This window comes from Trichosurus vulpecula, chromosome 8, assembly GCF_011100635.1.
Source record: "Trichosurus vulpecula isolate mTriVul1 chromosome 8, mTriVul1.pri, whole genome shotgun sequence".
Classification (NCBI taxonomy): domain Eukaryota; kingdom Metazoa; phylum Chordata; class Mammalia; order Diprotodontia; family Phalangeridae; genus Trichosurus; species Trichosurus vulpecula.
Window position 1 is genome coordinate 89,707,483 of NC_050580.1, and position 15,152 is coordinate 89,722,634.

Below are 15,152 nucleotides of genomic sequence, written 5' to 3' on the forward strand. Positions count from 1 at the left end.
TTGAGTCCAGATCTTAACTCACAAAGCTGAGTCTTCCTGACTTCAGGCCTGGCACTCTATTTACAAGGCCACCTAGCTGCTGTAACACAAACAACTAATTCAATGTCTATGGTTACTACATTAGCAATTGGTCATTTCTCTCTGTTAAAGAAATTTTGTTAGGTTGACAAAAAAAAGGAAAATTACTAACGTTGGAGGGGCTGAGAGCCAATAGGCACATTAATGCACCATTGGCAGAGTCATGAATTGAGAGCGCCATTCTGGAAGGCAATGCGAAACTGTGCCCATAAAGCTACTAAGGTGTGCATACACACTTTGTGATTCAGCAATATTGTAATTAGGTCCGTTACCCCCAAAGAATTAAGGAGAAAAATGACCCATAGATACAAAAATATTTATAACAACTGTTTTTACTGTGGTTAAAAAACTGGAAATTAAGGGGATTCCTATCAATTGTGGAATGGCTGAACAAAGTATAGTCAATGAACATAATGGAATGCTCTGATGACCTAAGAAATGAAGAAATAGATCATTTCAGACAAAATCTGGACTAGCTGGATGGACTGATTCAGAGTCAATTGAACACAAACCAGGAGAACAATTTATATTAACAACACTGTAAAAATGAACAACTTTCAGACACTTAAGCCTTCTGATTAACATAATAACCAATCGTGATCCCAAAGGACCTCTCTCTCTCTTTCTCTCTTTTATTGTAAGAGACCATAGACATCAACCAAACCTAAATTTTGTTTTAGAAATTTTTCCCAGAGACTTATTATGGGGTGGAAATGCAATGGGTGAGAGACAATGTAAATAAAAGCTCAAATCCTCTCTTTAGAGGTTAGTCTTTTTTGAGGTTGAAATGTGGTTCACACAAACCCAGAGATGGGCCTCCATAGTGGAAAATAGGAACCTAGATTCTTAATACATTCCTTGTACTGAGGTCCCTTCAGCGACAGCTAGGTGCCACAGTGGATAGAGTACTCTCCTTGGAGTCAGGAGGACCTGAGTTCAAATCTAGCCTCAGACTAGCTGTGTGACCCTGGGCAAATCGTTTTACTTTTGGCTGCCTTTTGTCTTCTATGACATGGGGGTAACAGTAGCACCTACATCCCAGAGTCATTATGAGGAACAAATAAGACAATATTTGCAAAGCATTTAGCACAGTGCCTGGCACATAGTTGGCGCTTAATAAATGCTTGTTTTCCTTGCTTCTTTCCATCCTTCCAACTCCAAGATTCTGTGATTCTATGACTCCATTTCCATGGAATCGTCTCATGTATAACATGAGAGAGCCCCTTTGGACTCCCAGTCATAGTCTACATACACTAGTGGAGCCAAACTCAAATAGAAATAGATCTCCACCTCAGTATATTGACTGGAAAACCTCAAATTAACACTATCTATGTCTCATTGTATTTTTATTTTGTTAAACATTTCCCAATTACAATTTAATGCGGTTGGGTCACAACAGAGAGTTTTGTGAGCCTCGGGGGCCATGAGTTTGACCCTGCTGGCCACTCTACCCTGGTTAGATCACATTTGAGAGTATTATGTTCAGGTCTAGACGCAATTTAGGGAGAACGTTGATAAGGTAGAGTGTGTCCAGAAATGAACAATCAAGATGGTGAGTGTCTATCATGCTATCTGAGGATTGGTTGAAGGAATTAAAGGTATTTCTTGCCAAGGAGGGTGGGGTGGGGATGGGAGGAGGTAGGGGGCAGGGATAAAGAATTGTCCTGTGTAAGAGGGATTAGACTTGTTAGGCTTGGCCCCAAAGCTAAGACACATGGGGCCTCGAGGCTGTAGGTTCCCCACTCCTGGTCTATGATTTGATGGCCTGAATTCAAATCCTGTCCATGCCTCTCACTTAAATCTATATGATCCTGTAAAATTGCTTAATATCTCTGGGTCTCATCTGTAAAATAAATGGAGCTGGACCCAATAATCTCTAAGGTTCCTTCCAGCTTTAGAAGCCCTTGACAACTCCAGCAATTTTCTTTTCAGTTGTTATGAGGTCAGCCATGATTCTCCTCGGTTTCTAACTTCCTTAACCGTTTTCTACCTTCTCCCTATTAACTCGCTAAACTCTTTGGAATGATTTTCTTATGAACAGCCAGAAGTAGAGGAGGCATGATTTTCTCTACTTTACAGTGGAAGAAATATCTCCTTAGTATCGGGAGGTCTGGGCTATGGTATCCCTACCATTAGTCATGAGCTTGAGCGGGTCACTTAATCACTGTGGGCTCCAATTTCCTCAAATGTAGCTTGAGAAAAAAAAATGTTGGTAGCATGTATTCATTGGGTTGCTGTGAGGACCAACTTAAATAACATATATAAAGTACTTCATAATTCTAAGATGCTGTACAAATATGAACTGTTATTGGTACAAATAATGGCCTACCTAGATTGTTACTTTTTTGGTTGCAATGTTGGTGCCTTTCTGTAAGCATAGAAGGGGGTTTCATGGATTTTGTATCCCCTGGGAGCTTTCACAATCATGTAGGCTTGCACTGATAGAGATAGACAGGGGATGGAGACAGGAAGATTACCATGATGACCTCTAATGTTTTTCTAGCTGTAACATTCTGACTCAGAATAAAGGAACCTAAATAGCCTTAAAAACATTTTCCCTGGGACATGTGTGTTTAAATGTCACCCAGCTATTTATCTAGCCAAGAGAGCGAGGTGCCAACTCCCACATTGCTGGATGAGTCACCAGACTGACACCTGGTAACCTCTGTCATTACTGCTTCATGAATTGGATACCCAAGCTGCATTGGAATCAGACCCAAAAGGATGCAGAATAAATCCCTGCATTTGGTGACCTCTAAGCTATTTTTCAATTAGAAGATCCTGTGACTCTAAAATTATATAGGAAGGACCAAGGGGATCATCTCTTTTCAGCCTCTAGGGCTTGCTGCTGTCAGATCTCTACCTAATTCCCTGCATCATCAGCTTTTCCAAAAAAAGGTAAAACACAGCTCAACTCTTGGCCTATGTCTACTTCTTCTCTCTGACCTTGAACTATTCTTACTATCAACTGACTGTCATAATCCTAGCTAGTGGCAAATTTGCCAGGATCTTAGGCAAATCATTTTACTTCCCTGAGCCTTCATTGGAGTACATAATTTATAATGTTCCCTCCTATTTTAAAAGTGGAAAAATAGCCAGGGGGTGGGGAGGGGAAAAGGGGAGAAATCCATATGAAGGTCACATGGTGAAAGGTACAGGGAAACAAACCTGGAAATTAAGATACACTCAAATTTTGGTTCAAGGTTAGGAACAATTAGTCCCTGTAAGGAAAGATGACAGACATAAGTCTTCCTGACTCCCAGACCGGTGCTCTATCCATTGTGTCACCTAGCTGCCACTCTCCTGAGCACAGTGGTGATTTAAAACAAAAGAAAAATGCCATTTAAATCCTACAATGTGCAGAGTATTGAAGTGGGCAGGCAAGCATAGCCCTTACCCTTGAGAATTTTAGAATCTAGATGAAGAGACCAATCACAGATGGAAAAGCCACCAATTTCCTATGAAATGGAGATATTCACCATTTAAGTATTCTGATCTATATTTTGCCATTGGACTCAGATGGCTCTGGAGGAGAAAGTGAGGCTGGTGACTTTGCGCAGTCCTCCCTCACTCAAATCCAATTCACCTGTAAGTCATGGTGTCAACTTCCTGATGTCATGGTCCTCTTCAAAAACAAAGGACAAACAACACCAGTCTGATAAAATGGCAGAACAGGAAAGGAAAAGAGGCCGTACTGGGAAGACATAAAATGTCATTCATAGCAACTTTGAATGTTTTGTATGTGTATATGCATACATTATACATAGTTCACATACATATATACAGGCACGTATAATATCATACATATATGGTTATGCATATGTATACACACTTATGAATTACCTATTTGCCAAACTACTTGCAATCACCAACTATTTTAAGGTCAGTGTATGAAGAATGGGGGCTAGAATTGTGGATATGCAAGGAACTCTTCACATCCCAGATTCTTATAACACAACTTTTCCAATTGCTTTCATACACATCTCTTTTTATATTCAATAAGCCCTTGTAATAGATTGGGTAGAAATGATTAGCTCCATATATAGTCAGATTCACATAATCAGTCAATGGCAGAACCGAGCACAGATTCTAGATCTCATGACTCCCATACCAGGCTTTTCCATTACAACTCAATGACTTTACACATAAACTATAAATAACATCTCTGCCTTCCTGTCTGAAAACATTCTGGCCACATTTCAAATGGCATTTAGATACAAACCGACTTGAATGCTAACTCCTTACTATCACACTTTAAATGGATCAAGCGTCTGAAATAAATGTTTAATAGTAAAACTAGCATTTAGATAGCCCTTTAAGGTTTGTAAAGCTCAGGGTCACACAGCTAGTCAAAGTATCTCAGGCCACATTTGAACTCAAGTCCTTCTGATTCCATGTCCAGAGATCTTAATCACTGTACCACCTAGCTCCTTAATGAACTGAATTCAGATCTAAAAAATCTCTGACTTCTTTCTGGGTAGAGACTGATTGGCATCAAAATTCACCAGGTAGCGTCTAAAAGGATCAAGTATTCAGGTCGTTGGTCAATTCACTTGAAGATATCATCTTCCTCTCCAGCCTCTGTCCAGTTCCATCTGCATTGCCAACAGCCAGAAGTGTGACATAGTATCACCCCAGAGTCTTGTTGCAAGTGTGCCAGTTGGGATTCCTAAATAGGGAAGGTTAATAAGTGAGGGAGAGGAAGTCATAGCATCCTGTGTAAAGAGCTGTCTCCAGAGCCAAAAAGACTTGGGTTTGAATCCCACCTCCTACACATTCTTGGCCGAGTGACCATTGGCAAGTCACTCAAGCTCCCACTGCTCACCAGCAACTCTCAAGGCCTTGAGGTTGCAGAGAAGGTGCTGGCCTGCTTTGGTAGAGGGAAATTCCTCTTCTGGGAGTTCCCTGTGTCAGTCACAGGTCCAGTTCCTCTCTCTGTCCCTGGTGAGTAAGAGACTATTAGCTGATAACTTGGAAAACAGGTTCAGTTTGAGCAACAGAAGGAAATGTATATTATCTATGACTTGATAGGCAAATGAGAAGACTCTTCTGCCTAAAAACTCCACTGACAACCTTTAGAAATGAATTCATTTGAATTAATTTCATCCCCTATTAACATGAAAAAAATCTCTTGGGAAATAGGTATAATAGAATCATGATTTTTCACACAAGGAAACCGATGCCAAAGACAAAATGTGCAACCTTAACCCAACATTATACGGTTTGTCAGTGACTGAGTACGAAGTAGAACCCAGATCTGCTGACGCCTACGTGATGCCTTCTATTTTTTTTCTGTCCCATCTTCCATAACACTATGGAAGTTCATCATCAGAAGGAACTTCAGAAATTATCTGGTCTAGCCCTTTCATTTTACAATGAGGAAACTGAGGCCCAAAGAGGCAAATTAATTTGACAAATCCCACACAGGTAGCAAGGACTAGAGCTGAGATTTAGACCTGGATCGTCAGAGGTCTAAGCCAGTGCTCTTTTAACATTACACTTTCTTATCTGCCTCAAATCCTCTCCAGCTGGCTTTAGGAGAGGGAAAGGATAGGTCCAAAGCATCAGGCACTGCCCAGGGAAGGCAAGTCAGATGGGCCACCTGCGCTTCTGGAAGCAACCCAGGGGCAGTGGGCGGGTGCAGGAAACAGAAAAGCCAGGATGTTACAACACCGGAGAAGTAGGAAGGCATCAGGATCCCATTTCAAATTTTTGCCGATGGCCAGCCCTATCCACATTCCTACCAGTGTTTCCTTACTTTTGAAACAGAACAGGGAACTGGAGAATGTTTGCAGATGCCAGAACGCCCAGGACATCCTCCATATGCACCTCTGTCTCTTTGGTGTATAGACTCTTCAGGGCTGTGGCAAAGGCTGTAGGAAGCAACAGTCAAAGAGAAAACTGCTTCAGCATGAGGTTCCCTGGGGACAAACCCCTCACCTGCCACCATGTAAAGTCCTGCAAATAGCCCCAGGTTATCATTCACTGGCTTCTTCACCCTAAGGAGGACAGGAATGACTGGAATGTCAGTGACCATGAGCAGAGTTCACTGAAGACAACTTTTTATCACAAATTTATGTCGTTCAGACCTTTATTTGGAAAGCCAGGGAAAATGGAAGAGAGGGACTTTGCATTGCTCCATGTTGAATAAATGCTGGAAAGCAGAGATAGTACAAAAAGGGAGTAACCCAAATGTATACCTGACATTCCCTCTTACCTTGATTCCAAGGTAAATGCCATGAGATCACTTACTGACAAGGTATTTGAGGTGCTTAAATAATCAATTCTCCTTAGATGGGGTTTAAAATCTATTTGCCTTGTCCCAAATTCAATGTCCTAGCGAACAGCATCATTGTGAAGTTCTGGTGTATTTAATATTCCTTTGGGAAAGTGAGAATGTATCCAACTAGTTCAACCATCAACCACATCAATTGTTTCCCACCCTGATCTGATTGGTTAGCTACCAAAATGGTCGAACCAAGAGGGTTTATGGGTACAGCCTTGAGATAAGTGATGAGCCTTCATCAAAAAGGCTTGTATTGTATTAAAATGAAAGGATTTCCTTTTGATAATGGAAGTATCGCGAAAAAGAATAATCTCAGCATGGGCCCACTTTGGGCAAGGCTAGAAACTGAGTGGCAATGGACATGTTGGTAAATCACATTAAAGAAGAGAGTCTCCAGTGCAGGTCCAAAGAGAGGGATTTCCTAAGCCAAATGTTTGCTTGTGCCCTGGGGGCATAAGTTTTTCTGGAGACATCTGCCCAACATTGTACCCTCTCCTTAAATTCCATGATTTTTCCTTGCCAAAGATGTCGCTTCTATCTTTAGTTAACTTTATGCTCTTATTCATTTTTTTTTTTTATTTTTCACATTGAAAAGTTTTTTTTAATTTTGTGGGATTCTTTGTCCTTTTCATCTATTCAATTCGTTTAAATGAATGGATTTAACATCGGTTCTTCATACATATAGAAGTCTGATTCAATGGCATTCTCAAAAAACAAAAGAGGAAGTTTACATTACCAGTTTTAGTGACTAAAGGATCATTAATCTTCAAGGAGATGGCTATCTTCTTTATTGGATACCTTTTTGGCTGCTCTTTGGATGATTCAGCTAAGAAATTAAGTGAGACACATGGGGTGAGAATTGTGCAAATGATACTGTTCCAGTCACAGTCAATATTCCAAGATATTTTCATGAGAGCCCACCCTTCCCATACCCCAGGCAGTGGGCTAGGAGCTAGGGAAACTCACAAAGCCTTTCCACTCTCTAATCGGACTGTCATAGTCATGTGACCTTCACTGAAGATTACAGAAGCTAGAGGAATATAGCCAACCATGGCAATCAACTTGGCTATCAGACTTCCTCCTACCTGTTCAGAGACTTAGGATCATAAATTTAGATCTAGAGAGGACTTGCAAGAAGCCATCCAAATTTACCACCCACCTTTCCTTTTTTTCTATATATATATATATATATATATATATATATATGTGTGTGTGTGTGTGTGTGTGTGTGTGTATTATATATGGGGGGGGGGGGACTGAAGGTCATCAATCCAGTCAGTTGGTCATTCAATCAACAGGCATTTATTAAATGCTTACTATGTACCAAGCAAGGTCCTGATTGCTGGTGATATAAAGCAAAGCAAAAAATAGTCTTTACTTTCAAGGAACTCAAATTCTAGTGGGGGAGACCACATATAAATACCTAGGTACAGATAAGATACATAAGAAGCAGGTGAATGTAACACAGCAAGAGCAGCTGGGAGGGACTGGTAAAGGTTTCTTGAAGAAGATTGAATTTGAGCTGCCTTGAAGGCAGCCAAGGGAACAAAGAGGTGGACACATGCGGGAAGGGTATTTCAGGCACAGGGGGCAGGAGATGAGAGATAGAGTATGTTCAAGGTCCTATAAGTGGGCCAATTTAGCTAGATTGTAGAATATATAGAAGGGATTAAGAAGACTAGGTAGGATTAGATTTGTGGGGAGATTAAGAATGAGAAATTGAGGATGACACTGAAGTCAAAGGCCTGTGTGACCGGGAAGGTGGTGGTGCCCTCCACAGTAATCGGGAAGTCCAGAAGGGAAGAGGGTTTGGGGGAAAAGATAGTAAGTTCTCTTTTGGATGTGTTGAGTTTGTGATGTCTCTAGGACCTTCTAGTTTGAAATGGCCAAGAGGTGGTTGGAGATGTCCAAGCTCAGTAGAGATACTAGGGATAATGCGCACACACACACACACACACATACACACACACACACTCACACACACACATATGTGAATCAACTACATAGAGAGGATAACTGAACACATTGGAACTGATGAAATCACTCAGATTATAAAGAGTGAAATCCTAACCTTAAGCCTATCCAATAGCAGTAAAACTTAGAAGAGGCATAGAAATCATCATTATTAAAATATTGTGGCACAGTGGATAGAAAGTTGGCCTTGGAGCCAGCATGACCTGCAAGTCTTATCTTTGACATATATAAGGGTATATAATTCTGGACAAGTAGGTTAACATCTCGATGTTTTAAGCAATTCTCTAAGACCATCATGGCAGACACAGTGCCAACCTGCCAGAGTAAGAGGGAATCTGCTCACCAATTTCATGAAATCACAGACCCAGCCCCTATCCTTCTCCCTCTCCTGTGATCCCTGACATCTTGTAGCACTTTACATAAATATGGTATAACCCTGGATCTGGAGTCAGAGGACCTAAATTCAAATTCTTGCTCTTCTACAACCAGCGCAACATTGAGCAAATCACATAACTTTTCTAGATTCCAATTTCTTTATTTATAAAATGAATGTGTTGAACTAGTTCATCTTCAAGGTCCTGTTGAGTTCCAAAACCTATAAAATGTTATTGTGGGTATACCCTTCTACATGCTGAAAAGACAATGTCAGTGATCCTTCCTCCTTGGACGAGGTACTCAAGCTGTTCAAAGCACCTACATTTAACCATTGAATTTACGGGTTTGCACCTCCAAAGGCGTTCACCTCTTAATGACTTCCAACTACTAGTCAATCAGAGAGCAAGCAGAAGTCAGAGGCAAAAAAGCCAGTCAAATCATTTTGGATGACTTAATAGGTTGGATCCAGCAAAAAGTCAACTTAATTCAATAAACATTTATTAGGCAGACACTATGTACAAGCCCTGAGGGATTAAAATAAATGAAAAAGTCTTTGTCTTCTAGGAACTTAGATTCGATACTGAAAATAAAGTTGTGAGGCACCATAAAAGCTGCCGATTTATTAGCAGTGTTGTTTTTTTCCTCCTTTCAAACTATTTGGGAGAGGGAGTATAGTGCAGAGATTCTTAATCCGGGGTCTATGAACTTGTTTTAAAAGAAATTTCAATAACTTTATTTCAATATAATTGGTTTCTTGTTTATTTTATTTTAAAATATTATCTGTAAAGATGTCCATAGGTTTCACTAGACTGACAATGGAGGCCATGGCACACACACACAAAAATTAAGGACCCCTAGTCTAGATAGCGCCATCAATGGAGCACCCTCTGTAGGCAAACCAGTAAATTGGGCCCTATGGGGAAATAAGTTCTGGATCCTCCACTAAGGAGGTAAGGACAAATATTGAGACTTATGGAAGCAGAATGGAAGGGAAACACTTAAATACGGGGTTTCTAGCATCTCTGTGAGAATCATAGGACCACACATCTAGAGTTTGGAAGGGCTCTCAGAGGCCACTGAGTCCAACTCCTTCATTTTGACAGATGTAGAAACTGAGGCCCAAAGAAGCTAATTGAATTCATTCAGTGGTTAATCTTCCACACCGTTATTCCACAGTTATTTATCCACAGCTCAAGGGAATTGTTAATGCTAGTATAGTACCCCTGATGGGGCAGCTTCTTTCTCTCTAAATGGGCAGTAGTAGCTCGTGACATGGGAATCTAAGGTTGTCTTCCCCACTCTTCATCAGAAGAATGTGGGGGCTCATTCTCTAAGCCCATGGAGTAGAAACAGTAGGCTAAGCACCTCCAATGACCTGTTTGGCTCCACCATCCCAGAGCTTTGCTACCTCTTACTTGAAATACAACTTGAATCCTAAGGCATGTTGGTGGACTTCAGTGTCTGTGGGTTTTCCGGGACACCTGCTTCTCATGCTGGGCATGAGGCTGTGTTGCACAGTGCCAAAGGGCAGTGCTTGGCCACATGTGGCCAACTGGGGATCCAACTAACTGCAGAGACAAGGGGGGAGTTGTTGCTTTTTGAGTGGTGGAAACTTGATCAGCCCAATTTGAGCCTTCAGACCCACAGACACAAAAAGGCAGAATATAGTCAATATTCTATAGTCAATACTTCATAGGCCTACACATAAATCATTTTTCCTTAAAGATACAACATGGTACACTAGAAAGAATGCAGATTTGAGCTTCAAAAGACCTAGGTTTGAGTATTATCTCTGTCATTTGTTAGCTTTGTCACTTCGCCTGCCTCTCAAGGTTATTGTGAGGATCAAAAAAATTATGAAAGTGAAAGCATTAACTGCAAAACACTATATAAACACAAGATGAGAGGAGGGGCAGTGTGGTTTGGGAATGAACAGAGAGCTAGATTCTGAGCCAGGAAGACCTGAGTTCAAATCCTTCCTCTGACAATACCTGACACAAGGGCTCAATAAATGTTTGTTAATTGACTGACTGACACAAAAAGGTTGTGTGACCCTGAATGAGCCATTTATCTAACCTCTCAGGAACTATCTAAGATTATAAGTTGAAGGGAAGTTAATGACCTGAATCAGTAGAATTTCCTTACCAGAAACTCCCTACACGGAAGAAATTTTAGGTCCAAATAAAAAATTATTGGTAAAGGGGCCAATCAATCCTTCATTTGCCAGCTGCTTATAATAAAACTTTAAGAGTCCCACACCCCACCACCCCCAACACATACACATGCCACCATCTCTAAAACAGCGCAACAGTGGGCTCTTGGATCTGATGCTAAGATACCTCTCAGAAGTTTCTCCAATTCTTTCAGGGGGTCTATGTTCTTCTGGGACAGGGCATGTATGTAGAGCTTGGTTAGGGTCCCGGAATTGAAGAGCTGAGGTTGATGGAGCTCCCATTTGAAGCCCATACAATCAAGTGTCACATCTGAGGGAAGAAAACCATTTTGAGCAAAGTGTTCAACAACCTTTCTGGCTAGAACGGTCTAAGGAGCAACCATGAAGGGAAAGAACCAACCCAAGGGCCTTTTCTCATTCCTTATCCTGCTTGCCCTCTCTGCCACATTTGGCATTGTTGATGCTTTCTCCACCTTCTCCTGAAGATTTTCACAATGTTGCTTTCTCCTGATTCTCCTCCTCCCTGTCTGGCTGCCTGCTCTCTCTGCTTCCTTTCCTGGATCTTTATCCAGGTTATTCTCAGTAACTGTGGATATCCTCCAAGGCTCTGTTCTGGACCCCCTTCTCTTTTCTCTTTAAATAGTTCTTCCAATTGGTCTCCCTGAATTGTCTCAACCTATGATTGAAGTAGGGCAGATAGGTGGTGGCAGTGGATAGATAGCCGGGCCTGGAGTCAGGAGGACCTGAGACACTTGCTAGTTGTGTTACCCTGGGTGAGTCACTTAAACCCAGTTTGCCTTGGTTTCCTCATCTATAAAATGAGCTGGTGAAGGAAACGGTAAACCACTCCAGTATCTTTGAAAAGAAATCTCCAAATTGGGTCACGAAGAATCAAAAATGACTGAAATGTGAAATGAACAACAGCACTGTTGATGTGGATTTTCCCTTAAAGGGCTCAGATAACCAACCTGAGGCAGGCAGGAAAACTTCTGTCAGAGGCAGCATAGTATAGTGGTTAGAGTTCTAGGTTTAGCATCAGAGGATTTCGGTTCAAATCCCAGCTCAGCCATTTACTATTTTTGCGACTTTCGGCAAATCGCAAATTCTCTGGGTCTCGTTTTCTCTTCTGTAAAGTGAGGGATTTGGACCCTGTAAGGTCCCTTTCCGGCTCTAGATCTGTGATCTTATGACTTACTTATGATCCTTACCAACTCTGAGATTTTATGAAAATTCTGAGTCTGATGCTCCTTCCAATAGAGAAGCCAATGACTATGACCAGAAGACCTTTGAGGCCCCTTCCAACTCTACATCTATGGCTCCAGGCTACTTGTGGTAGCTCTTTTGTTCTTTTCAAGTTTTTTTTTTTAAGTGTGGCTGTGCAGTCATTTTAGTTGTGTCTGACTATTCATGACCCTGTTTGGGGTTTTCTTGGCAAAGATACTGGAATGTGTTCGCCATTTTCTTTTCCAGTTCATTTTATATATGAGGAAACTGAGGACAACAGGGTGGAGCGACTTGCCCAAGGTCACACAGCAAGTAAATGTTTGAGGCCACATTTGAATTCAGGTCTTCCTGACTCCAGGTCTGGCACTCTATCCACTATGCCATCTAGCTACCCCAGCTCATGGGACAGATACTTAAAGCCTTGTTCCAAGCTGCCAGTAAGCAAAAGTTTTCATCAAAAAACTTCTCACTTGCTGGGGAATGAATGAGGAGGAAGAACTAGAAAGGAAACTAAAGTGAGGAGAGGAGGAAAACCCAAAGCTGGAGAAAGACAATGGACGAATGATATGAAAAGGCCAAAAATGTATTGGCTTTGATGTTAAAATCAACTGAGAATTTTCTAGGTAAAAATAGGACTAAAATTCAAAGCTTCAAAATCATAAATATTAAAGATTTAAAATCAATGTAACGCTAGTAAAAAGTTTTCATGTGTTAAGAAAATAGTTGCCTTATGTATAAAATGATGGCATTAGTACGGAAGGCCTCTAGGGTCCTTGTTAACTGTAATTCCTACAACTTTATCTGAATTCCAGAGGGAACATTTTCAATCGGCCCTGGGACGAGGTGACATCTCACAGGACAATTCCTGAGCCTATTAGGGAGTGCTTTCAGATCCACTGCCAAGTAAATTCATTTCAGTCCGACAACCATTTATTAAGGCCTGCAATGTCCAAGGCACATGGTAAGTTGGAAATACTAAAGAAAAAAATGAAACTGTCTGCTCTCAAGTTTATATTCTCCTAGCAATAACAGCCTTCTGACACTTCTATGTTTTCCTTCTTCCAAGGAACAGGGAATGAAAAAGAGAAAATAACTTTTCCTGGACTTACTGATTAAAAAACAAACAAACAGCTTTCACCGAGTTCTGTTTTTAGCAGACTTGGCATTTTTGAAGTATCTTACTGTGCTTTTACATTTGGCCTCCTTTCACAGTCCCTACTAGGGTGGGGCTGCAGGGGCTTTGATCCTAGTGCTCTAGCAGACTGTAAGTTCTTTTCTTTTTAATTCATTTTTAAAAAATTTTCAGTTCCAGATTCTTTCCCTCTCCCTAAACCCCTCCCCCAGTCATTGAGAAGGCAAGAAATACAAAACTCATTACAAATATGAAGTCATGCAAAAAAAGACTGAAAGTTTTTTGAGAGCTGGGGCCTTGTCTTGCTCATCTGTGCATCCCTTATAATGAACAGAATGATTTACACATGGTTGGTACCCAATAAAGATACATTGAGTGAATTGACAAACACCCACGCCACAAACAAGCCCGGAGTCCACATAATGTAGCCACGTGAAAATAAGTAATACGTTGTGGAAAAACAGTAATTTACAATCTTATAGTGTTTTAAAATTTTCAAATTACTTTCCATATTTGATCTCGTTTGATCTTCAGAACAGGCCTCTGAGGTAGGTAATGCAAGTGTTATCCTCATTTCGTAGATGAGAAAACCAAGGCTTGGTGAGATGAAATGATTTGTGATTCATTCAAGGTCACACTGCCAGCTTTAAGCGCTGAGGTCCTTACCAACCCTGAGATTTCATGAAAATTCCAAGTTTCATGCTCTTTCCAACACATAAACCAAGAGGAAAGATGAATAGAAAATGAATCATGTCCTATCTTTCAATTCCCCTTTGCTTGGTTTCCATTTCTCTTTTGTCTCTACCTTCCTCCTCTGTTCATTTGCATACGCTCACATCTGAAACAAGACTTCCACACTTGGAATCCTTGTCTTTTTCCAAGGCTCACTCAGTTCAGGCCCCACCTTCTTAGAGAAGCCTTACCTGATTCATCTTGATATCCACTCATCTTTGTACAGGTTGTATTCTCCCAGTGGAAGGTAAGCTCCTTGAAGGCAAGAACTATTTTTATTACTGTCACGGTATTTCAGGTTCCTAGCACACAGTAGGAACTTCATGTTTAAGTGAATGTAATTCACCAGAAATTTGCAGGGCTTTTTGTGGAGGTAGGAGGAGAGAGTAAGGAGAGGAAAAACTTACAAGGACAGAAGATGGAGGAAATCTAGGGTGTGTTGGCTGAGTACGAGACCCGAATCCATCACAATCTAATGAAAAGAGTCTGGGATGGAAGTCAAGAGCTGCGTGAGCTTGAGCAATGAACCTGAGCCATCCAAGCTTCAGGACCTTCATCAGTCCGATGAGAATGATAATCCCTGCCTGATCTATCTTAAGAGATTGTTGTGAAGATAAAATAATAGATGTAAAATCAAAACTCTAAAGCGCTCAATAGATGTAAGGGATTTTGTATGAGGATAATAAAGAACAGAGTACAATAAGCGACAAGTGGATGAAGCACAGGTTTATATAGGCAGCATCAATTTCCCAAGAAAATAGAAGTTTCATAAATTCTTAGGAGCTATGTTATGGAAGACGTGTTTCCTCCCTGAGTTGCCAAATAGATATTTACCACAATGCAGAAATCATGGAGGTAAAAACCTAGGTGCTTGTTATCATGCTCAATCTTAGTAAAACACAAATGTATATTTCATATCAAAAGACTAAACTCTTGCTAATAGCAGGAGTGAGGAGAGGACAATTAGCATATTCGTATACGGTATTTTGATTAAGCTGTCCATTCCAAAGGGGGATTGTTTGTAGTTGACTGATAACTTGCTTGTGTCCATAAGCACATGAAAACATATTTTTCGGATTACTAATAGGAAGTATAGACCTACTTACACGAATTCAGGACCCCATTCTATACATATAGGTATGTAGTAATCTAAATTATTCATGTCACTGGAGATAGGG

General features: G+C 40.8%; 1 protein-coding gene across 1 annotated transcript in view; it reads right to left on the reverse strand.

Annotated features, from left to right (window-relative positions):
- The window catches only part of BTBD16 (BTB domain containing 16), a 104,581-nt gene that overhangs the window by 67,892 nt on the left and 21,537 nt on the right, over nucleotides 1-15,152 (reverse strand). The window contains exons 5-7 of the mRNA XM_036736544.1: nucleotides 11,053-11,196; nucleotides 7,101-7,190; nucleotides 5,837-5,951 (exon numbers count right to left, since the gene is read on the reverse strand). Of these exons, the coding sequence (XP_036592439.1) occupies nucleotides 5,837-5,951; nucleotides 7,101-7,190; nucleotides 11,053-11,196 (349 nt within the window). The remainder of the gene's footprint in view (nucleotides 1-5,836; nucleotides 5,952-7,100; nucleotides 7,191-11,052; nucleotides 11,197-15,152) is intronic.